Raw genomic sequence first — 23,140 nt, 5'->3', positions numbered from 1 at the left:
CAGGAACGCGACATCCTGATGCCAGCTTACTTCAAAACTGGATCTTCTCGGGGGAAGTGTGCGGGCTGGACCAGTGAGGACAGCACTCGCCGCAGGGGAAGCGGAGGGACAGCTGTCCCAACGGACGATGTCTGCTTTTGTACATCTGTTTCACGACTTAGTTAAGACTTTAAATGCCTTCAGTGGTTTTTGAGAACGGATGCACATCTGTCCCAAGGAAACGCAAACCAGATAACAAAGAAGTAGACAAAGGACAGGGCCAGCGACAGTCCCGTCAAGCTGGGACAGGTGTCAACTCACCGCCAAGGAAAACACCTGAAAAGCTCGGCGCACTTTCGCGAAAGCACCTTGTCAAGGGCCAGCTTTATTCCAGACAACTTTCCGGTACGGTTCAGATTCCTCCAGAGGGCACGGCCACTGAGCGGAAGGGCTACTGGCCAAGGCGCAGGGGCTGCGGGAGGTGCTGAGGGTCGGGGGTGAGCCCGCACTCGGGGCCAGCCGGACGGACGTGGCGGCAGAGCAGGCTCCCGTCTACACGTCCCTGCCGTCAACCCGACGGGAGACAGCCTGCCCGATCTCTGTTCTGTTTCCTTGAAACGGAGGCTGTGGTGCCAGGGCAGGTAGGCAGCGCGAGGTGGGCACGGAGAAAGCAGAGCTCGCGCGGGCGCCCAGACGAGAGCCGTGCGTGACAGGTGTAAGCAGCGTCCCGTTCTGTGACGATGCGGTGAATGGCAGAGATTTTTAATGTTTTAATCTTCACTTTGGAAGATTGATTAAACCAGTTCAAATCAAAACTCAAAGTGCAGAATGTGAAATTCAGGAAAAATAACAGACATTTTAAATAAATAATTTATTTATTCAAAATAGTTTTCTTACCTTATTCACAGTTTCCAGTTTACAATGAAAGAAAGAGGGAGCAGTACCTATCCTCGATCAGCTGTCCTAGCCAGTCAGAGAGAAGCGGGCGCTCTCAGAGCGCGCCCCGAACTCAACACCGCGGAGCCCGCGACACGGGGGGAGGGCGGGCCGCCTTCCGTGCGACCGGGAAGTGCCGTAGACACAGGATGTTTCTTGAACCCACCTGAACCACTAAAGGCATCTGGATCCAAGTTCCCCTGACCACAGTAAACATCATCCAAAATAATTCTATCTTAAACCCATGGAGCCCAACAGACTTGAAACCTGTTTACAAGTGCAGCTGCATCACAGCAAGGGTGTAAACACGGAGGCACCACGTATGTCTCTGAAAAACCAACGCCGGGGGCTTTCAGTCTGGTTCTGCCTTCACTTCAAATGAAGCAAAGAACTCAACCACGATGTGTCCACGACGGGAAAAGAGAACTGTGTTTCCACTGCTGTGCCTGTCTTTAGTGACAGGGGAGTCTTTCCCTCCTATTTAATGACACGAAGCACCGAATGGACAAACCGGCCCCCAAGAGCAGAAGGCACTGACAGCATCTCTGCGGACGGAGCTTCAGGCCGAGTCACTGGCCGCCACTGCCGCCGCGAGCAAGCTGATCCAGCAACTGGATGAGGACGTCGATCCTTTCCAGAAGAGTGGAGTTTCTGTTAGCGGTAGCTCTCAAAAGCTGGGAGTAAATCTGCTTGTTGGTTTTGAGGACTACATCCTCTTCAGTATTACTGCCGCGTTAAAACAAAAACAAAACAGAAGTGCACAGTGAGGTCCACCGACGATCCAGAACGAAACCCAAATAAGCAGTCCCCGACCGTCACTGCCCACAGGGAAGCAGGTGGTCCGTTAAGGCCTATTCCGTGCTTACCTTCTCGCAGTCACTGTTCCCAGGCCCGTTTTTAGATATTTACTTCAATACGTCAATTAAAACCAAGGTTCATTCTCTTCACAAATATCTGAGTGCCTACTATGTACCGGGAACTGCTCGTGGCCGTGAACAAGACCCACCAAGCAGAGTCCCCGTGCTCATGGCATCTTCGGTCTACTGAGGTAGCGGGGGAGGGGGGCGGGGGGGGGGGCGGAGGGGGGAGTGCATTAAACAAGAAGAAAACAGCATGTCCGATGATACGCTATGACGAAAATCCAGCCTGGGGCAGCCTGGGGCTTGGAAAGCTACCCAGGATTTCCTCCCTCCTCCGTGCTGAGCCTGACACCCCTCAGCCCTGTTAACGAGCACACATCTAACGCGACTGTGGGGAGGTCTTCCCTGGAGAACCCTCTGTAGAACCTCATTTCTCTTCTCCCTCTTATTCCAACTTCTTTAATCGGGAAAATCTCTCTTCCTCTCAAAACCACCCATGGCACAGTAAAGCGACTGTTTTAAAATGCATTCACTATGTACAGTCTGGGCCTAAGATGGCTAGGTTTTAGTTCTGGGCTGGGGTTGACATTTGCAAAACCTCCGATAATCTTACAAGAAATTTAAACTCCTTTCTGGGGGCACCTGGGTGGCTCAGTCGGTTAAGCGTCCGACTTCGGGTCAGGTCATGATCTTGCAGTCCATGAGTTCGAGCCCCTCGTCGGGCTCTGTGCTGACGGCTCGGAGCCTGGGGCCTGCTTCCGATTCTCTGTCTCCCTCTCTATGCCCCTCCCCTGCTCATGCTCTCTCTCAAATATAAAACATTAGAAACAAAATTTTAACTCCTTTCTGACAAATCAAGGCAACAGTACTTAATCAGAACCAGTGCTCCAAAAATTAATTCTTCATGGACAATGATGCCACACTTTAGCTGAGTGCCTAAAGATAATAGATGGCTGCTGGGATCATATATTTAAAACCCTCTGAGATTTGTTCTGATCCTAATTCTGAATCTTAAATCATCATCCAATTTCTACAAATGATTCCCATCCTTAATCAACTCTCATCAATAGTCTCACTGAACCATGAACTCTGACAAGAAGGGCCCCAACATTTCAAAAGCTTATCTTTCTTCCAAAGGCAGCTAACATCTCTGTTTTCCTTTTTAATAATTTTAATACATATGCATATATATTATTTGCTATATATATATGTATATATATATATATATATATATATATGTATATATATATATATGCCATTTTTAAAAAAGTTTTCAGTTATTCATTTTGAGACAGTATATGCATGCATGCAAGTAAGGGAGGGGCAGAGAGAGAGAATCCCGAGCAGGCTCTTCACTATCAGTGAGAGCCCAATGCAGAGCTCGAACCCATGAACTGTGAGATCATGATCTGAGTTGAAACCAAGAATCGAACCCTTAACCAACTGGGCCACCCAGGTGCCCCTAATATTAACAAAATATAAAATGTACATACCTGGCCAGGCACAGCCCATAAATCTAAAAGATCTGCCCTCTGCACCATGGTCAAGAGCTTCCCAAACCCTCAAAGATTAATTTTTCATAGTTTTCAATTCTAGCCACCAAAAGGTCAAGCCACCAAAGCCACCAAAAGGTCAAGAGGCTCCAATCTGCTAAAGTAATGAGTATTAAAACTACAGTACAAGGGTAAATAAGTTCTTAATCCAAAAAGAAAAAGCACAACCCAATACACAAAACAAGCATTTCTATAGGGGCACCTGGGTGGCTCAGTTAAGCGTCCAACTTCAGTTCGGGTCATGATCTGGAGTTTCGTGAGTTTGAGCCGGTGTCAGGCTCTGTGCCAACAGCTCACAGCCTGGAGCCTGCTTCAGATTCTGTGTCTCCCTCTCTGCCCCACCCCCACTCACATAAACGCTCTCTCTCAAACATAAAAAAAAAAAAAAAAAAAAAGCATTTTTATTGTTTTTTTTTTCAACGTTTTTTATTTATTTTTGGGACAGAGAGAGACAGAGCATAAACGGGGGAGGGACAGAGAGAGAGGGAGACACAGAATCGGAAACAGGCTCCAGGCTCTGAGCCGTCAGCCCAGAGCCCGACGCAGGGCTCGAACTCACGGACCGCGAGATCGTGACCTGGCTGAAGTCGGACGCTTCACCGACTGCGCCACCCAGGCGCCCCTATTGTTTTTTTTTTTTTTTTAACACATAATTTTTGAGAGACTGAGAGAGAACACGAGCAGGGGAGGGGTAGAGAGAGAAGGAGACAGAGAATCCGAAGCAGGCTCCAGTATCTGAGCTGCCAGCACAGAGCTCCATGCAGGGCTCAAACCCACGAACTATGAGATCATGACCTGAGCCAAAGTCAGACGCTTAACCGACTGAGCCACCCAGGCCCCAGCCCCACTCCCCCCGCCAAAAAAGCATTTCTAACAGAACCACATGGTTGTCATAAGAGGAAACTGTCATAAGAGGATTCAAAGAAAATTAAAATTTTTTATTTAAAAAGTTTTTTAAATTTATTTTGAGAGAGAGATACAGTGCAAGTGAGGGAGGGGCAGAGAGAAAGGGAGAGAATCTTGAGCAGGCTCTGTGCTGCCCGTGTATAGCCAATGTGGGGCCAACGTGGGGCATGAAACCACGAGATCATGACCTGAGCCGAAACCAAGAGTCGACGCTTAACCAACTGAGCCACCCAGACACCCCAAAAAATTAAGATTTTTAACTGCTAAGCTCAGTTTTTCTTTTTCTTTTTTGAAGCACAGGTGGGGTGAGTAGAAAAAAATCAACAAAACAGAAACCTACTAGCATTTCCTTTCTTTTCAAGTCTAGCTCTGATCTCCTTTTACTCCAGACAGAAATGCTCCCGGACTCCTGGTGAGGTAGCAGGGCCACAGCACAGGTCTCCCTCCTAGCGATAAAGTCACGTGTATCTCCTGTGCCGGCCAGTGACACACAAGAGACACACTGACTCAGGAACCAGTCTGTTTTGGAGCCCTATCAACATATTAACTGTATGCACACAAATACCACATTTAACAGTCTTCGATAAATTTTGAAAAAATTAACACAAGTTAGCACAAGAGGACTTCACGCATCCTACCCAAAAACTTTAAGTGGTTTTTTTTGACAGGATATTAATAACCTGAGAAGACGGGTCAGAAGACCCTCCACTAAAATAAAACTACTTAGGCCACACACAGAGGAGAGGACAGGTATGTTTACAAAAGGTACCATAGGACGGAACTGTCACCCGTTGGCCAATTACTCAGACCACCAATTTGCGAAAACCCACAAAGAGCTGGTGGTTCTCACACATATTTATGTCGCCACCTTGTGGAAACCAATAAAACATTTCAAAATTTCCACTGCCGTTAAACAGGAAAAGCGCTTTTTCAACTGCGTGTGTCCCCACATGCACGGTCCCCTCCGCCTTCTCCCTCTCTGGTTCTTCAGAAGGTGGGGTGTCTGCCAACCGCTGCCCGGACCACCACCCCGTGCTGAGAAGCAGGGACAGGGCGGAGAAGGTGCCCGACGCTGAGTGCTCCGCCCCACAAACGCTCTCCTTAAGGCCACAGAGGATTGTTTGAAAGCATTTACTGGAGGGGTTTCTGCTCAGAACGGAGACAGCTAGAGCATCATTCCCACCCTTAGGACAAACCCAACAGCACAAAGCAGGACAAACTACCACTTCAGCAGGACAAACTACCACTTCAGGAGTTCGGGACTGCTGGAATCTATCAAAGGGTTGCGGTTGCTGGGCCACCGAGGCTGCAGACTAAGGACAGACAGGGAGAGGGAGAAGTACTTCCTGGCCTGCGGCAGACTCTGAAACTGCTAAGGATTTAGCTACAACAGCGAACGAGCCGGGAGAGGCCGAGTGAGGGAGCGTGGGGCCCCTGGGAGCTGCAGGTATAGGATGAGGTCACCTGGCCTTATAGGCTTTTCTTCAAGGACCCCACCAGATGCTCACATAAAAAACCTGGTGAGAGTCCTAAAAAAGGCCCCTCGTGTGGGCTGAGCAACGGGACCAGCTACGGCTACAAGAGGGGCAGGCAACCCCACCCAGATCCTCCTCTCCAGGGAATGGCCAATGTTTATAGCAGCACTCCCAACAATAGCCAAATTATGGAAAGAGCCCAAATGCCCATCAACTGACGAATGGAGAGAGAAGATACGGAATACTACTTGGCAATGAGAAAGAATGAAATCTGGCCATTTGTAGCAACATGGAGGGACCTGGAGGGTATTATGCTAAGTGAAATAAGTCAGGCAGAGAAAGACAGATACCATATGTTTTCACTCATATATGGATCCTGAGAAAATTGAGAGAAGACCATGGGGGAGGGGAAGGGGAAAAAAAAAGTTACAGAGAGGGAGGGAGGCAAACCATAAGAGACTCTTAAATACAGAGAACAAACAGGGTTGATGGGGGATGGGGGAGAGGGGAAAATGGGTGATGGGCATTGAGGAGGTCACTTGTTGGGATGAGCACTGGGTGTTGTATGGAAACCAATCTGATAATAAATTGTATTAAAAAAATAAAAATAGGGGCGCCTGGGTGGCTCAGTCGGTTAAGCGGCTGACTTCAGCTCAGGTCACAATCTCGCGGTCCGTGAGTTCGAGCCCCGCGTCGGGCTCTGTGCTGACCGCTCAGAGCCTGGAGCCTGTTTCAGATTCTGTGTCTCCCTCTCTCTCTGACCCTCCCCCGTTCATGCTCTGTCTCAAAAATAAACATTAAAAAATTTAAAAAAATAAAATAAAATCAAGTTGCAAAAAAAAAAAAAAAAGCAAGCCTTAATCTGCAGGGTGGAGTCGGAGCGGGTAGGAGGGAGAGGAGGGCAACAAGGCATGTCAGCCTTTGGGCACTGGTGAGAGTCGATGCAGACAGAGCAGTGAATGGGGGGGGGGGGCACACTCTTCCCCTGGGGCAGGGGCACTGTGAGGCCCAACGCGGAGACTCAGAGACCCAGTTTCTGCCTAAGAGAGGCTTACCCAAACTAAAGGAGAAGGCCTGGCCAACGCCCTTCCCGCCACAACAGACTAGACGCACCCCGAAGGACAAGTAGGAACGGAACATGGACTCCGGACTAGAGCTAAGAGGGTGCAGACAGAGCCTCTCTGAAGTGCCACACACCTTCCTCATGGAAATGCTAAAGCGAAAGGTGGAGTAGACGGGAAGAAAGATGTCAGGAGACCCCCTCCACACTAAGCCCAGGCACTGCTCGAGGACTTGAAGCCTGCGATTCGTGAAAAAGTAACCGCAGTGACAAAAAAATATCTCAATCACAGCTCAGCTCCAGACTAGGAAACTGAACTCAACCCCCCTTCCTAAAGGTGTAAAAAGTCCTGAGAGATGAAAATGATGCCCCTCAGTCTAAGATGTCCAGGTTCCCACGAGCAAGAGATGTAGAAAGGCAAGGAAGCCACACGTGTAAGACAGAACCAGACTCAGATGACACGGGTGCTGGAGCTCTCCGACAGGGGATTTAGAAGGACAGGGATCACTATGTCAAAAGGCTCAAATGGAAAACATGGACAATACGTAAGAACAGACTGGCTAGCTTCAGCAGAGAGGTGGAACGCACACAAAGAACCCAGTAAGAATAGCAGAAATGAGCACAGTAAACAGAATGCCTTCAACAAGTTCAACTGTAAGCGACTAAAATCAAGAATCAGCGAACCTGAAGATAGGTTAATAGAAATCACACTGAACCCTTGCTGCCCCGAAAAAGGGTGCAAAGGCAAGGGAACTCATAACAGCTATGCAGAAGATCAGTCTAGCACAGGAACAGCTGGAACCATGGAGAAACAGGAGACAATGGAGCAGGAGAAATAAAAACACCGAAGAGGGAAGAAACCATCACAAGGCACCCAGGAACAACAGGTTCAAACTGCTGGGGGAGGGGCGCCTGAGTGGCTCAGTCAGTTGAGCGTCCAACTTCGGCTCAGGTCATGATCTCACAGTCTGTGAGTTTGAGCCCGGCATTGGGCTGTGTCCTGACAGCTCAGAGCCTGGAGCCTGCTTCTGTTTCTGTGTCTCCCTCTCCCTCTGCCCCTCCCCCTCTCATGCTCTGTCAAAAATAAACAAACATTGGGGCGCCTGGGTGGCGCAGTCGGTTAAGTGTCCGACTTCGGCCAGGTCACGATCTCGCGGTCCGTGAGTTCGAGCCCCGCGTCGGGCTCTGGGCTGATGGCTCGGAGCCTGGAGCCTGTTTCCGATTCTGTGTCTCCCTCTCTCTCTGCCCCTCCCCCGTTCATGCTCTGTCTCTCTCTGTCCCAAAAATAAATAAAAAACGTTGGAAAAAAAAATTAAAAAAAAATAAACATTAGAAAAAAATTAAAAAAAAAAAAAAAAATCAATACAACCAATGAATTCCTAACCAAACTGACCAAGGGGCGGAAAAAAAAAGATCAAAGTTGCCAGTATCAGGAATGAAAAAAAGCTACCACTACAAACACCTTTAGACATTACCAGGATAATAAGTGAATACTGTGAACCTATACATCTGATAACAAACAAAGACTTTCATTCACTCAGAAAATTTTATCTATGAAAAGCTAAACTCTTTGTGAAAAATTTTCAATAAAGCCAACTCTAGGTTAAGACCCTTTCACTGGTAAATTCTAACAAAGCTTTAGGGAAGAAATAGTTCTACACTTCTAAAAATCAGATGAGGAAACACGGGCACACTGATTTCATGAGGCCAGCAGGCTCTACTCCCAAAAGCAGACAAAACCACTAACAGGAGAGAATCATCCCCACAAACACACACAAAAATCAAATATTAGTACACGAAACCCCAGGGATATTAAGAAGAATGATAAATCCCAACAAAGTGTAGTGTATATCAGGGATGCAAAGCTGCTTTAACCTTAAAAAAAAAAAAAACAACTCTCAATGAGCCCCACATTAACACACTGAAGAAGGAAAACAATGTGGTCATTTCAATGCTTAGACCAGAAGCATCTAACAAAAATTCAACATCCACTAATGATAAAAGTTAGGAACAGAGAGGAACATTCTCAACTTAAAAAAAATTTTTTTAAGTTTATTTGAGACAGAGACAGTGTGAGTGGGGGAGGGGCAAAGGGCAGGGTGGGGGGCAGTGAGAGAGAATCCCAAGCAGGCTCCGTGCCACCAGCTAGAGCAGAGCCCAACACGGGGCTCAAACTCACAAAACTGTGAGATCACATGACCTGAGCTGAAACCAAGGGTCAGACGCTTAATTCATTGAACCATCCAGGCACCCCAGAACATTCGCAACCTGATTAAGGGCATTTATAAAAAAACCCACAGCTGATGCTACACTTAATGGTAAAAGACAGCACGCTTTCTCCCTGAAATCCTGGGGCTGACCACAAAGAGGCAGCAAAAGAGAATTCTTGAAGTGACAGAGCGGTACCGGATGGTGATTTTGGCAAGAGACACAGTTCTCTAAGTGTTTGTTAAAGCCTGAAGAACTGTATGCCACAAAAAAGTAAATTTTACTATGTATAAATTAAAACAAATATAGATGGGCTCTGTGCTGACAGCTCAGAGCCTGGAGTCTGCTTCATATTCTCTGTCTCCCTTTCTCTCTGCCCCTCCCCTGTTCACCTGCTGCCTCTCTCTCAAGGACAAATAAACATTAAAAAAATAATAATAAAAAAATATAGAGACAAAAATTACCTGTATCTGAAGATTATAAATTGGTAAAACATGCATGAGATAACTGACAACGTATGTGTTAAGATGAATGATTTTTTCCCCTTATTTTCCAAATTTTGTAATATGGCCAGATTGTATGTATATTTTAAAAGGAAAGACATTATTGGGGCACCTGAGTGGCTCAGTCGGTTAAGTGTCCGACATCGGCTCAGGTCATGATCTCACAGTCCAGTCTGTGGATTTCAGCCCCGCGTCGGGGCTCTGTGCTGACAGCTCAGAGCCTGGAGCCTGCTTCAGGTTCTGGGTCTCCCTCTCTGCTCCTCCCCTGCTCGTACTCTCTCTCACTCAAAAATAAATGAACATTAAAAAAAAATTAATAAGAAAAGACATTATTTATGTTACCTTCCTCATCTAGTACTCACTGCTAGAATTCCAAGTTAAATTAATAATGCCAATATAAGAAGTCTGGTGAAACAACAGAACTGTATAAGCTGATACAGGTGTAGAAGAACATTTTTTGCCAAGACGTTCACTCTTTTCACCAAGTTCTTGGGCATTACAAGGATTCTGACATTCTGTCATCTGCTTCCTTTCTATCGGTGCATTTGGTGCTGGGTATCAAAACTGTAGTCCTGACTTCCCACTTAAAGACAATGCTCACAAGGATTACTAGAAACAGTCGAGGTCTTCATTCCAGGGTCATTCATCTCTCTCAGGGCAAATATTAAAACCAATAGGGTATTTACTCTTAGAAGCAAGATCTGTTTCTACAGTTTCGCTGTATCATAGGCCACACTGCGAGGAGTCTCATCTGGTTTAACAGGTCACAGCACCACTTAAATCCCTGGTCGCCCACATACAAAACAAGAACAAATACAACCTATCCTTTCCCGGGGTCAGTAGAAATTACCTTTCTACAAAGTAAGGTGCTAGAGAAGAAATTTCCAGAGAACAATTCCATTTACCTCGTTTTCTTCTTAGTTGAAGACAGCAGTTTGATGGACTGAAGGAGAAGGAATGACAACCGAGATTCAAATATACTGAGGAGCTTGATCACTTCTTCTCGACTGAGACCAGGCGAAGGATCAGCGGCTGGAGCGCTCTCGTCACTCTTCGGCTACCAACGACAAAAGGTCACTTCGCCTCAGCTAGCGGACGATTACGGCTCCGCACCCAGGGATGGGGCTGCGGTGCTGTCCACCCAGTAAACGTTTTAGCCAAAAAACAAAACAAACCAAAAGCAGACCCGAGGTCATTTTCCCCCAGGCACAGCCCGTCGGTGGCAGGGGCCCTGACGAGCCCCTCATCCTGGAGATCATCCGACAGACTAAAAGCCAAGAAAAATGTCTCACACCTAACAGGCACTTATGTAGAAATTAATCCTGAATGGAAACCTACTTCCCCCGAGTGCACACTGACAGAGCAGGAGGAAAACGGATGCTTGACGGGGTGTGACAGAGCGGGGCTGGACAGGCTGGCGTGCGATGGGGACTCGGGGAAGCTTTTTGCCCCAGCAGAAGGTGGCATGAATGCTGGAAAGCCAGGCAAACCAGAGATGCTTTCCAAGGAGCTTGCTGAAGCCCATTCATCGTTCAACTGCTCCCTGGCAGTTTACCGGAAGTTATACAAGAGCTACGTGCCTCTTTCTTAAAAACAAACACAACAGGGGCGCCTGGGCGGCTCAGTCGGTTCAGTGTCGGACTCTTGACTTGGACTGACACGATCTCACGGTTTGTGAGTTCGAGCCTCGCATCGGGATGCTCTGAATTCACTCTCTCCCTGCCCCTATGGCACTTGCTCTCTCTCTCAAAAAAAACTTAAAAAAAAATCCCAACAACCAGTAACTTCCTTTAAAAAAACAAAACAAAACCAGAACAATGATAAAAAAGACACACACACACACACACACACACAAAACCATAAAAGAAAACAGAGACGTTACACTATCAGAGCCTTACTAAGGTCTACGTGGTTAAAGAAAAAAGTATTTAACACAAAGCTATAGTTCCAACTTAAAGAGTTTAATAATTCCACCAAGAAAATATAATACATCACTGTTAATGTGTTTTTATGCAAAGCACATATATATGCATACATTTACATATGCATATACACACACAATAACATACCTCACCCCCACCATACGCCCACTATATACATTCACCATTTAGCTTAAGGCACACAAAAACCAAAGATAAATATTTCTCCATTTACCTGGTCAAATTCCTCTACAAGCTCCTTTCTGATGAGCTGGAATGCGTGTTTAGTTCTCACCATTATATCAAGAGCCCCAGATAGTGTTTTCAATTTTCCAACGTTGCTATTCTGACCTACAGTATGAAGCACAAAATGATCATCCCTTTCAATATAAATCTAGAAACCATTCCAATGTCAATGTATTACTGAACATTGATTTTCGAATCCCGTAAAGGTAGCTCATGAGAATCTCAACAGGTTTTCTCAATCCAGCTTTCAGTAATTATCCCTAGACAAAGCAAAAATCACAACGTCTCCCTGCTGCACCATTTGGTTCTGTGAGGGTGACAACCCAACCTCCCTGAAAGACCTGAGTGTTAAGGCAAAGAAACCAGCTGGAAGCAAATGTTTCTATTCTATTCTCTCTCTCTCTCTCTCTCTCTCGCTCTCGCTCTCTCTCTATATATATTTTTTTGGTACTCAATTTTTAAAGGGAAATTAACCATACTTATCCTATCTCAGCAAATTTGTTCCCACTATCTACTGTTTTTATGAAAATGATGCCTGCTCTCTCGAAGGAATTCAAACATGGCAGAAAATTCAAAGATGTAAATCAAGAAAGGTCACCCAAAACCCACTCCCAGAGAGTGTGGCGGTTAATCCTGCCGTAGGATGGCAAAATGTTAACAGACGTACTCTCAGTAAACAGGATTTTGAAAACCGGCTTGGAACAGGCCATGCTTTCACAGATGCGCCAAGTCTAAATCAGAGCCAGGTGAGAGACTTCCTCCCGGCCACCCGCGCCCCGCCCGCAGTGCCGCGACTTCCTTGTGCATCCTTCGGGGGACACTCCCCTGGAAGAGTCCTCCACGTGGGTAAGTGGCACGTTTGTTTTAATTTTATACAAGAAAACAACTGAAAGAAAACCAAATGAGCAGCCGTACTTCAAATGAACGTGTGTCTCTACCGCACGAGAGCTAGGTCTCCAGGGACCCCTCTGCACAAGGGAGCAGGTGGGCGCGAGTGAGGGAACGCGGGCAAACACCCTCTGTGTGCGGCAGCAGCTTGCTCCCTGCTGTGGCTGAGCCCGGACAGAGCGGGCACGCTCACTTTCGTCCAGCCCTTCCCTTCCCACGGATCTGTGCCCTGCGCGGGCCTACGGTTCTGCTGCCACAATCCACCGCTGCCCATACCCACCGTGTTTCAAGGGGTTCACCGCTCCGTTACCACCGCTTCTCCCTCCCTAAGTCGTTCGTGATGATTTAATCTCTGATGGTCTCAACTGACTTGCCCCATTTTTTCAAATAAGGGAGCAGGGGCTACGTTTCACTATTTCTATGAAATAAATAGGTCACTGAACGTAATCAAATCCATTTTCTAAACTTCAAAAAGTGTAGAGACTTCTGGCCCCTACCCAAAGTCATCAACTATGGCAAATTAAAAAGAAAACGTTATTTATAATCAAGAGAGATCTCCGGGTCTGCCTCACTCTAAGAGGATCCCACACTAAGTCGATGCCCACAAACATGAGAAATGAAAACGTAAGACTTACTGGTCATCTGAAACTCCGCAAACGCCACTCTTTCTAACTGCACTCTAAGTAGTTCACAAGGAGCATCTTTCAGAAGCTGAAAAAGCTTAACAGCTTTGCTATAATGAAGATCTGCGAGCACCCGGTGCTGCTTCCTAAGATGTTCATCACCAACCTAGAATCAAAAACAAATCCTAAGCCAGGAGTTATTTCACAGTATTTCAGTTATTTCACAATAACTACTTAACTAAGTCTCGGGATCACTAAACGTTAGCGTTGTTTCTCTAGAAGTCTTCAACAGTGTTAGCTCTTACGTTTAGGTGTTTCATTCGCTTTTGGTCTCTTTTTGTGTATGCTGTGAGGGAGGAGTCCAAGTGCATTCTTCTGGCACGTGGACATCCAGCTGTGCTAGCACCATGTGCTGGAAAGGAAATCCCTTCCCCATCGCGTGGTCTTGAAACGCGAAGGCTTGCTTCTGCCTTGGGGATATCAAGCCACCTGGACACGCCTGAATTCTGATTAGGACCTCCCGGGGCAAGGGCTAGAGAGTCCAGGGGCAGTGGAACATGAAGAGAAACCCTCTGTGGTTAAGCTGGACCTCAAAAGGACAATATTCTCAGGCTGAGGGTACCCAGAACGCAGCCTCTGCCCAAGGGACTGCAAGATAAATTATCTTGGTCCTGAGCAAAAAAACCAAAACAAACAAACTTAAAAAAAGGGGGGGCGGGGAGGGGAAACAACCAAACAAAAAACATCCCTGAGAAACTTCCAACACAAGATTCCCGGTAGAAGCCACACAACCTCTCTGGAGGAATGCACCATCAACCTGGGCTGCAACGGATTCTTAAGACACACATGCATCTGAGTACCAGGATTCATGTACCAGGCTGTTCACAGCTATCAATAATTAATGAAAAATAACAAATAATTAACAATCACAGATTATTCCTAATAGCCTCAAACTGAAACGACCCAAAAGTTCAGGAATCACAGAGAGGATAAACAAACTGTGGTACAGTCATTAAATGAGCGCTACTGAACTAGAAAATGCACTGACCGGGAGGAATGTCACTAACACGATGTCCAGGGAAAGGCAAATAAACCACAGAAGACTGTGTATGGTGTGATTTGATCTATAAAGTTCACAACCAGGTAAAATGTAAACACACTGTTTTAAGTGGTCCAACAGGGTACATAACGGAAAAGTCCAGGACGGCAGTTACTCTGGGTGGGTGTGGAGGGAGACTCAGCAGGGAGGGGGAGCACACAGAGGGGACCTAACTGGGTCAACTAATACCCACTCAACTTGTAAGAGGAAAAAATGCAGCGCAGGCAACAGGGAAAAATTACCTACACTCCAAATTATTTGAAAGCAGCTAACAGAACACACGGCATTACAAACACACACTGAAATGGAAGACCAACACCCAGAACGCTTCTAAATGGACTTGGCATCGAACCGAGGTTGGAAAGGCAGTACCTGATTTCTCAGACAACTGTGGTACATGGACGCCAGCCTGTGATGGATGGTCGCAGCTCGATACTGACAAAGAGGCTGTCGAGCAGACACCGAGTCCACATCACAGTGTTTCAGGGACTTCATCATAGCCTCACTGACTTCTTTTTCAATCTGGGGTTTTTTTTAAGGGGGAGGAGAAAACAATGACAAGCCTATAATCTTAAAGTATTTAAATACTGCTTGTTAAGGAAAATATGTTCAGTATCTGTTAAAGGCTGAAAGTTGCAGACTTCTTTTCTAGCCCAGCAAATATTATTACCTGCTCTTGAGCTTTTCTAGATAATGGCGCATAGTCTTGCTGCAGAGTTGCCATAGTAAAGTAAGTAGTGGACAGTTCCCAATTCACTGAATCCCAAACAGCTGGGTGTATGTCTCGCGTTCCCAGGGACCTTAGAGCTTTCAAATAGTAATCAACAGCCTGTGCAGGGAGGGAAAGACACAGTTCTCACTCAGTTTAAATCTATGCCAACATCATACTAAAAATAAAACATCCTTGGGGCGCCTGGGTGGCTCAGTCGGTTGGGCGGCCGACTTCGGCTCAGGTCGTGATCTCGCGGTCCGTGAGTTCGAGCCCCGCGTCGGGCTCGGTGCTGACAGCTCGGAGCCTGGAGCCTGTTTCAGATTCTTTGTCTCCCTCTCTCTGACCCTCCCCCATTCATGCTCTGTCTCTCTCTGTCTCAAAAATAAATAAGCGTTAAAAAAAAAAAAAAAAATTAAAAAAATTAAACATCCTTTTAAGTCACCCAGATGTTGATTTGATCTGGGGACAATTTACAGAAGGGCAATATTATGAAAGGAAAAAACGATCTATGAAACGGTTTCAATGAAGAAAAGCTACTTAAAGTGGCTGGCCGCACGCCAGTCCATGTTTCCACGGCAAGTCCCTAAGCCTTGGTGCTTTCTGACTTCTGTTCATGCATGAGGATGCATTTTCTTCCTTTGGTTTTTCTTTTTTTTTTTTTTTTTTAAACATTTGTGTATTTTCGAGAAAGAGAGAGAGAGAGACAGAGCATGAGCAGGGGAGGGGCAGAGAGAGGGGGAGACACAAAACCGGAAGCAGGCTCCAGGCTCTGAGCTGTCAGCACAGGGCCCGACGGGGCTCGAACTCCCGAACCAAGAGATTATGACCTGAGCTGAAGTCGGACGCTCAACCGGCTAAGCCACCCAGGTGCCCCTGGTTTTTCTCCTTCTTAAACGAAAATTTGTTTGTATAACTAGTAAACAAGAAAAAAATAACTAGAAGAGTCTAAGGATAAAAAATCGCTGCTACCCGACTATAAAAAAGCAACCCCCCACACCCCCTGCCTGAAAGGAACGCCCATTACATTTAAGCAAATAAAATCACATTTAATTCCACCGCCCGGCAATAATTTCTACATGTCTTGTAACTATCTACTCTCTGTGTATCTGTAAAGTGGGAAAAACCCCCTGAAACACAGTCACTTTCCCTTTACAACCTCGCATGCCGTGACCATGCTTCACTAGCATGCTCTGAGAGCTCTGAGGTACTTGTTAAGGGAGCGCGCCTGTTCCTTCCCCCTCTCCTACGCTGCAGGTAATTTGATAGACAAAAGAAACTCAATTTTTAAATTTCATAAAAATGTAAAACTTGAAATTTCTTACATCTTAACCATTTTTTTTTTTAACGTGCACTAATTTTTTGTTCAAGATTATTTGCCTTTTTTTCTATTGGGGCCGTTTATTCTCAATGATTATCTTATTTTTGAAGTACCATGCCCAATGTGGGGCTCGAACTCACAGCCCCAACATCAAGAGTAGTGTGCTTTACCGACTTAGCCGGTCAGGCGCCCCGATTTTCAACGGTTCTTAACTCTTCCCTATACATGAAGGGTTTATTAACCTCTGACCTGTCATAGGTTACAAATATTTTCATGAGACTGTGGTGTGCTTTTCAATTTTGCTTTCTGTTATACATTTAAAAACCATTCTTTTTACAGGTTTACACGTGTCCATCGTTTACTCTGTGTTTCCTACTTATTGTATCGTGCGAGGCAAGTCCCGTCCCGTCCCGTCCCGTCCCAAAGGCTCTTCCTTCATCTTCTCCTGGCACTTTCCCAGTTTCCCTTCATGTCAGCCTTTACCCCGCCTGCCCCCCGATGTCCTCTCTGGTTATGCCAACACAACCCACTGATCGTCTTTTCAACGTGCCAGCTTCTATACTAAATTCTCCACATCCTAGGGTCGGTTTCTAAGCGTTGTAACTGTCTCGTCACACACCATCGCCATAGCTCTCGTTAGATGTATGGTATTTTCCTGGGGCCACGGCAAAGCTGAGTGCCGATTCGGTGGAAGTGGATGACGTCCGACATGGAAGCAGGTGTGTTACCTTATTGTAATACAAGCCTTCTTCCGGTGAAAACTCCCGCTTAAATTCATCACCGGCACCGCAGTGCGCCTGCGCGCAAATTCGCATGAGTCTCCCCGTGTTACACAACAAAAGGGCAGCGTTTGTAGCATCATCGATTGACTCGAAGTTGTGGATTCCTTTTTCAAAACAAGAAAAGCTTTTTTTCCACAGCTGCTGCTCCGCAGTAGACACACTCTTGCTCACTTCACACAAAAAAGAAAAAACCACACGTAAGCGGACATCAGTGTAAACCCCGTGTGTCCCAGGGAAGGACGAGGGGAGGAGGGGAGGAGGGGAGGAGGGCAGGGACAGGACGGCTAAGGAAGCGGCCAAGCGGAGTCACCACGGCGAGCTGCTGAGCTGCTATCATTGTCCTCACTCGCCTCAAATTCACGGTGAGGCCCTACCCCCCAGTGTGGCCGTATTGGGAGACGGGGCCTTTAAAGAGGCAACTACAGCTCGAGAAGGATAGGATGGGCCCTAATCCAACATGACTGGTGGTTTTCGAGGAGAGACAGACACCAGAGCTTGCACAGAGAGACCAACTAAGGACATGGCTAAAAGGTGGCCATCTGCAGGCCACAGAGAGGGGCCTCAGAAAAACCCAACCTTGCTGGCACCTTGATAATGAACTTCCAGCTTCCAGCTTGTGAGAAATACAATTTCTGTTGTTTAAGCCACCCAATCTATGCTATTTTGTTATGGCAGCCTGAGCAGACTAATACAATATGAAAACGTGGCCCTGCTTCACTCTTAATAAAACAAGCCAATAAAATTATCTGACAAAGCACGATGTTATGAAGATTCAAAACACATGGTCCCGTGGAGTTATGAGAGGTGGAATCTGTGTTGTATCCAACCCTCCTAGGTTTCTATCGCTTTGATGCTCCTTCACCACGAACTTCCTCCTCCAAACGCACCTTAAAAGCACAGGTTCTTACTTCTCAATCAAAAATACGCATGTGGGTTCCTGGGTGGCTCGATCGGTTAAGGCTGCTGATTTCGGCTCAGGTCATGATCTTACGGCTCCCAGGATAAGCCCTGTGTCAGCTCTGCACGGACAGCCGGGAGCCCACTTAGGATTCTCTTTCCCTCTCTCTCTGCCCCTCCCCCTGCTAGCTCTCTCTCAAAATAAACATTAAAAATATATATATATATAATGACATTTTCTTTTTAAAATTTTAAAGTTATTTTTACAAGCGCAAGTCGGGGGGGAGGGGGGTGGAATCCCAAACAGACTCCGCACTAACAGCGACACAGGGCTTGAACTCATGAACCATGAGGTCATGACCTGAGCTGAAATCAAGAGTTGGACGCTTAACCAATTGAGCCACCCAAACCTCCCAATACGGCAACGCTGTAAAAAGCATGGACCCTTTGTATCTCTCGTGCCAAGCACAGTCCACAGACCACCGCACGCATGCGCACACACACACTCACACTCTCTCTCGCTCTCGGATTACCTGCTGTCCTCATTCCTCTCAGCTCTTTGCCTCCTCACACCGGGTCCGGTCTTTACATTGCCATCATTCTCACGGCTCCAACTATCCCCCCACCTTCCATCTGAGCGATTCCCCAACCTGAGCCCTGCTATCCCAAATAGCCCTAAGTCCAGGTTTCTAACCAACAACTGAGCGAGACCTTCTGCTCACATGTCCGCTGGTATCTCAAACTCGGTATGGGCCCAGCTGAATCCACTAGCTTGTGCCTGAATCACACAAGGCCCCTGCGTTACTCTCACCACCCACTGGACCGCGCCACCTCTGGCTCCTTCTCTAGGCTGCCTACTCAGTGTGGACAGCACCCCCTTTCCCGTATCTGCCTGCCGACATCCTGTGCATCACGTACCAACCTGCTCGAACCGCACCTTCTCCCCAAAAGCCCTCCAAGAACCTCACACCTTCAACGAACGTCTGTCCCCACTCTTCTGGACTGCACTTGTGCTCATGGCATTTTCCAAAGATTTACATTTCTATCTGGCTTCCTGACACGGAAGAGAAACTAGGTTTCAGTTGCAAACCCAGGGGAGAGCCTAGCACCGGCCGGTTGTGCGCTTCACTTTTGAACGGATCAGATGCAGAAAGGAGGACGTGGAAATGAGGACTCTCAAAGGGCGATGGCTTTCTATTTCTCGAGAACTTAAGAATAAAAGATTCTTTAAGAGAGCACCCCTTTATACATAAAATCAAGTGCCACAAGTCTTTGCCCAAACCACAAAACCAGCATGATTTTCTACCAGAATAGGCAATAAAGAGGACTCCAAAGAGATACTCACCTACTCTCTCACTCTGCAGTGCAGCTGCCTGATTCATGTAAAACACACCGATTTCATTTCTGATATTACCCATTCTCTTCAATACTTGTACATAGTGTTCTGGGTTTTGGCTTTTTAAGTCACTAAATTGCAAGATTTCATTAGCAGCTTCATAACACTTACAACTAACTGAAAGCTGACTCTCTAAGTCTGTAGACAAATCAGTTGCCCATGCAAATCCTTAAAAAAAAAAAAACAAACAAAAAATCACCGTGAGTCACATGAACCCTTCTTCCTTAGTATCTACATAATCTCACATTTTTAAGACCACAAAATAAATCTAATACTGTATAAACCTAAGATTCAATCAATGCAACTAAAATTTTAAGTTTCAAAGATCCTTTATTTAAAAAACCATATTTTCCTGGGATATTAATGTTTGAATAAAGAAATATTTTCCTAAAAATACCAAAAACTTCCCAAGACCTGGATTTTACCAAGTACACCTGCTTACTGGTACAAGCCTAAAGTTGTTTCTGGATACAGAGTAAATCTTTTTTTTTTTTCTTTTTAATCAATGGAAATAGTTCTTGAAATAAAGCTCTGATTGCTACCAGAGGCTATTTAAGTACATTATGGCTTGCGATGTAAGTTTAACTCATTGAAGAAGCTACTAGCTCCAAGACTTAAGCTCAAAGACTTAAACATGCTATGGAGTGGGAATGGAATAGACTTAAGTGCAGGGCTCAACATTCAAGAAGGGAAAAGGGAGTGCTACTGCCGTTAACAGTGGAACATGAGAGAATGCCACGCTCACAAACAAGTGTTTTCAATGAAATTAATTTGATGGGAGTGGTAAAAACACACTGAAGGTTTTCTCACTGTGTCTATGAAAATAAAATGATCATTTGAGAAACTCAGAAGGAAAGAAGGGGAAGAGAGAGGGCAAAAAAATGAAGAAATACTACATTTCTCCCCAGTGTACTTCTCTAGATATTACATGTCCAAAAGTTTTTGGGAGGTGGATATCAGGTAATAAACATTTCAGGAGCAAAAGAAGACAATTCCATGGAAAGTAAAAGGACTGATCTCTTGGCTCACTTACTGCCCTAACTGCAGTGTGCTGACGACTGTACCGAAAGAGGCAGGGGTACAGCCGCTAGGAATAATACTCCGATTTCAGAGCTTTAATATCTCACAACTCCAGAAGAAATATATATATATTCCCTAAGATAGTCAGCTATGAACGAAGTTTAAAAAATGATCTCTGTATCTGAGCCCCTGGAAATCATTCAGAAGGTAATTCATTCACTTTTTCCAACTGTTAATTCCTTTTCAAAAGAAAATCACGGCTTGGTTAGTGGACTGCAAGGTCACCTAGAAAAACCTGGACGGAAAGAGGAGTAAAAGGTCAACACAGCTGACTTAGAGCTTATTTTATCGTTATTTGAGAATTTCTAATTTTACAACTAGAACGATTTCGAAACCACTTTACGCACAAATACACACGGAATCACACTCGATTTTAAAGTTAAGAGAGCAGAACAACAGAACTGCAATATTGGAACGCTAACATTCCCGCCACTTCTCCGGACACACCCCGGTCGGTGCACGTCACAGGCCTGGCCGACGCACCTTGACACGGGGACTCCCTGTGGAGGCTGTGCAGGATCTCCTGGTCTTCTTTTGTTTGATAATTAAACTCCTCAAGATGTGCGGCTCTGTTGTTTGCGTTCTGGGCCAGCATTAGTTGGATATCACCGCAGAGCGTCAAATATTGAGAAAGAAACAGCAGCACTTCAGAAAGCATATTGGTGCAGAGGCAGCAGTAAGTATCTAGGCAGAAAGGACGGGAAAGAGAAAAGACACTGGTGCGTGAAAAATTAATATAATGAATATTAAGAAAATCTGTTACTAGCTGAGAGCTTCGTACCACTGTACCGAAGTTTCTTACGTTACATATGGCTTCCTAGGTGTCAAAAGGAAGGGATAATTAACCACTCAGAGCAGAAAATAAAATACTGAGTAACAGACTCAAGAACAGAAAGTTATTTCAAAATTAAGTTTTACAACAGAAACAGGAGTGAAATTCCATTGTGATTCAGATGCCTTTTCTGTTCTCCCTCCCAATGCCTATTAAACATATTAATTTACAGTGACTTACCGTGGCTCTGCAAAGCTAATTTAATGTATCGTAACGCTCTTCCGTATTTCTGAAGACTCATGGCAGCATCAGACAAAACATAATAGGCCTTTGATGACTTGAGAATCAGCTGGAGTTTCATTTTATGTTGCCAAGAACCAGGGATCATTCCAGATTGACTGGAATAATTACCCTTCTGAAGGGAGCCCACTATGACAGGAGAGGGGGAGAGAAGGCAGCACGTTTTATTTGAACCTAAGTCTCACCATAAAAAAATAATTTGTTTCTTGACAGAAACAGTCCAGGCTTAGGTACCATAACTACAACAAGACCGGTAACTACTGTGCTTTACTACTTAACAATAGAGTAGAATGGCAGCGTTTCAATGGACCCTCATTGGGATTTCTGAAGGCTTTCTGCTCCCTGCAGCCGTTAACTCTGTCATTCTCTCTCAGGGTCACATGTAACTAAACTCATGACTGGCCTGTCCTTTCTCCAGTCTACATGCCAACCGGCCAGAAAGTTTACCCTTCTAAAACAAACTTTAATTGCGGTGGAACCCCTGTTCTAGAACACTGAAATGGTTTCTCACCTCTTACTAAATCCTGTCTATGCGCCTTAGCCCCACTTCCTACAGGATGTTTTTGTCTTCCTCCGCGGTATTCCACCCCTACTACCCATCGGCCAAAGTCAAGTTACTGCTTGTTGCCTACACAGAGGCCTATTTTTTCCACCCCCCTCCCCCCGCAGTGGACTATTTCCTCTCCCAGGAACACTCTTTACTTAAAGTCCAGCCTATTACTATCTTCTTCATCTAACAAATGGTCATTTTTTGTGCCAAGCACTGTCTTAGGCACCAGAAACAGTGACATGCTGTTGTATGGCCTCCTTCCTTGAAGATCTCCCAGAGCAGAGGTGCAGACGGGCTACTAACATAAACCACAGCAAAGTCGATTAAGTGCAAGTACAGAGATGAAAACAAAATGGCTGCAGGAACCCTCCCTCCCCAGTCTCTCAGCCTCAAGATTCTCTTTTTTCGATCAGCAACGACACAAGTCTTTCAAAGCAACGAAGGCACAATCTCTATTATGGTTTTTTTTAATGCATGGATTTCTTTTCCCTCTGCTACCGCATGAACTTTCGAAAACAAAATGGCTGCAGGAACCCTCCCTCCCCAGTCTCTCAGCCTCAAGATTCTCTTTTTTCGATCAGCAACGACACAAGTCTTTCAAAGCAACGAAGGCACAATCTCTATTATGGTTTTTTTTAATGCATGGATTTCTTTTCCCTCTGCTACCGCATGAACTTTCTGCACCTGAGGTATTGCGAGAATACCAGAGATGAAGAAGACACAATTTTTGCTCACAACCATATTGGTGTGCGTGCAGAAAGCCATTCGGCACAACTAACTATAGCAGAAGACAAAGTTAAGTGCTCAAGGACAAAGTGGTTAAGAGAATCAGTTCTGACTAGACGGGAGCATAAAGATCTTGAACATACATCAACGGGATTTTCAACAGCTGAGTTGGGGAGAAAGGAAGGAAGAAAAGGCATTTCAAAAAAAAAAAAAAATACCATAAAAAAGGCAGCGACGTCTCAAGTCCTGGTGTTCTCACTGCAGAGGGGCTCAAGCCTGGCACACAGCAAGCACTACATAAACGCTAGGGAAATAAATTTACTTCCCCACCTACAACTTATGTTCATGAAGA

General features: G+C 45.7%; 1 protein-coding gene across 7 annotated transcripts in view; it reads right to left on the bottom strand.

Moving 5' to 3' along the window:
• Positions 1-23,140, bottom strand: part of EDRF1 (erythroid differentiation regulatory factor 1) — a 46,602-nt gene that overhangs the window by 4,149 nt on the left and 19,313 nt on the right. For 3 of the 7 annotated variants that reach the window (XM_058698072.1, XM_058698077.1, XM_058698075.1), the window contains 10 exons: positions 21,453-21,641; positions 20,924-21,124; positions 19,310-19,528; positions 17,014-17,237; positions 14,926-15,084; positions 14,628-14,777; positions 13,169-13,322; positions 11,635-11,750; positions 10,386-10,537; positions 832-1,641 (listed from right to left, as the gene is read on the bottom strand). In XM_058698072.1, the coding sequence (XP_058554055.1) occupies positions 1,485-1,641; positions 10,386-10,537; positions 11,635-11,750; positions 13,169-13,322; positions 14,628-14,777; positions 14,926-15,084; positions 17,014-17,237; positions 19,310-19,528; positions 20,924-21,124; positions 21,453-21,641 (1,721 nt within the window). In that variant the 3' untranslated portion in view covers positions 832-1,484. Of the gene's footprint in view, positions 1-831; positions 1,642-3,974; positions 4,706-10,385; positions 10,538-11,634; positions 11,751-13,168; positions 13,323-14,627; positions 14,778-14,925; positions 15,085-17,013; positions 17,238-19,309; positions 19,529-20,923; positions 21,125-21,452; positions 21,642-23,140 lie in introns of those variants that run through there. The other 4 variants (XM_058698071.1, XM_058698076.1, XM_058698074.1 and 1 more) reach the window with 2 other exon arrangements.

The sequence above is a fragment of the Neofelis nebulosa genome, chromosome 13 (genome assembly GCF_028018385.1).
Source record: "Neofelis nebulosa isolate mNeoNeb1 chromosome 13, mNeoNeb1.pri, whole genome shotgun sequence".
NCBI classification, from domain to species: Eukaryota; Metazoa; Chordata; class Mammalia; order Carnivora; family Felidae; genus Neofelis; species Neofelis nebulosa.
This window is presented reverse-complemented; position numbering and strand designations above follow the sequence as displayed.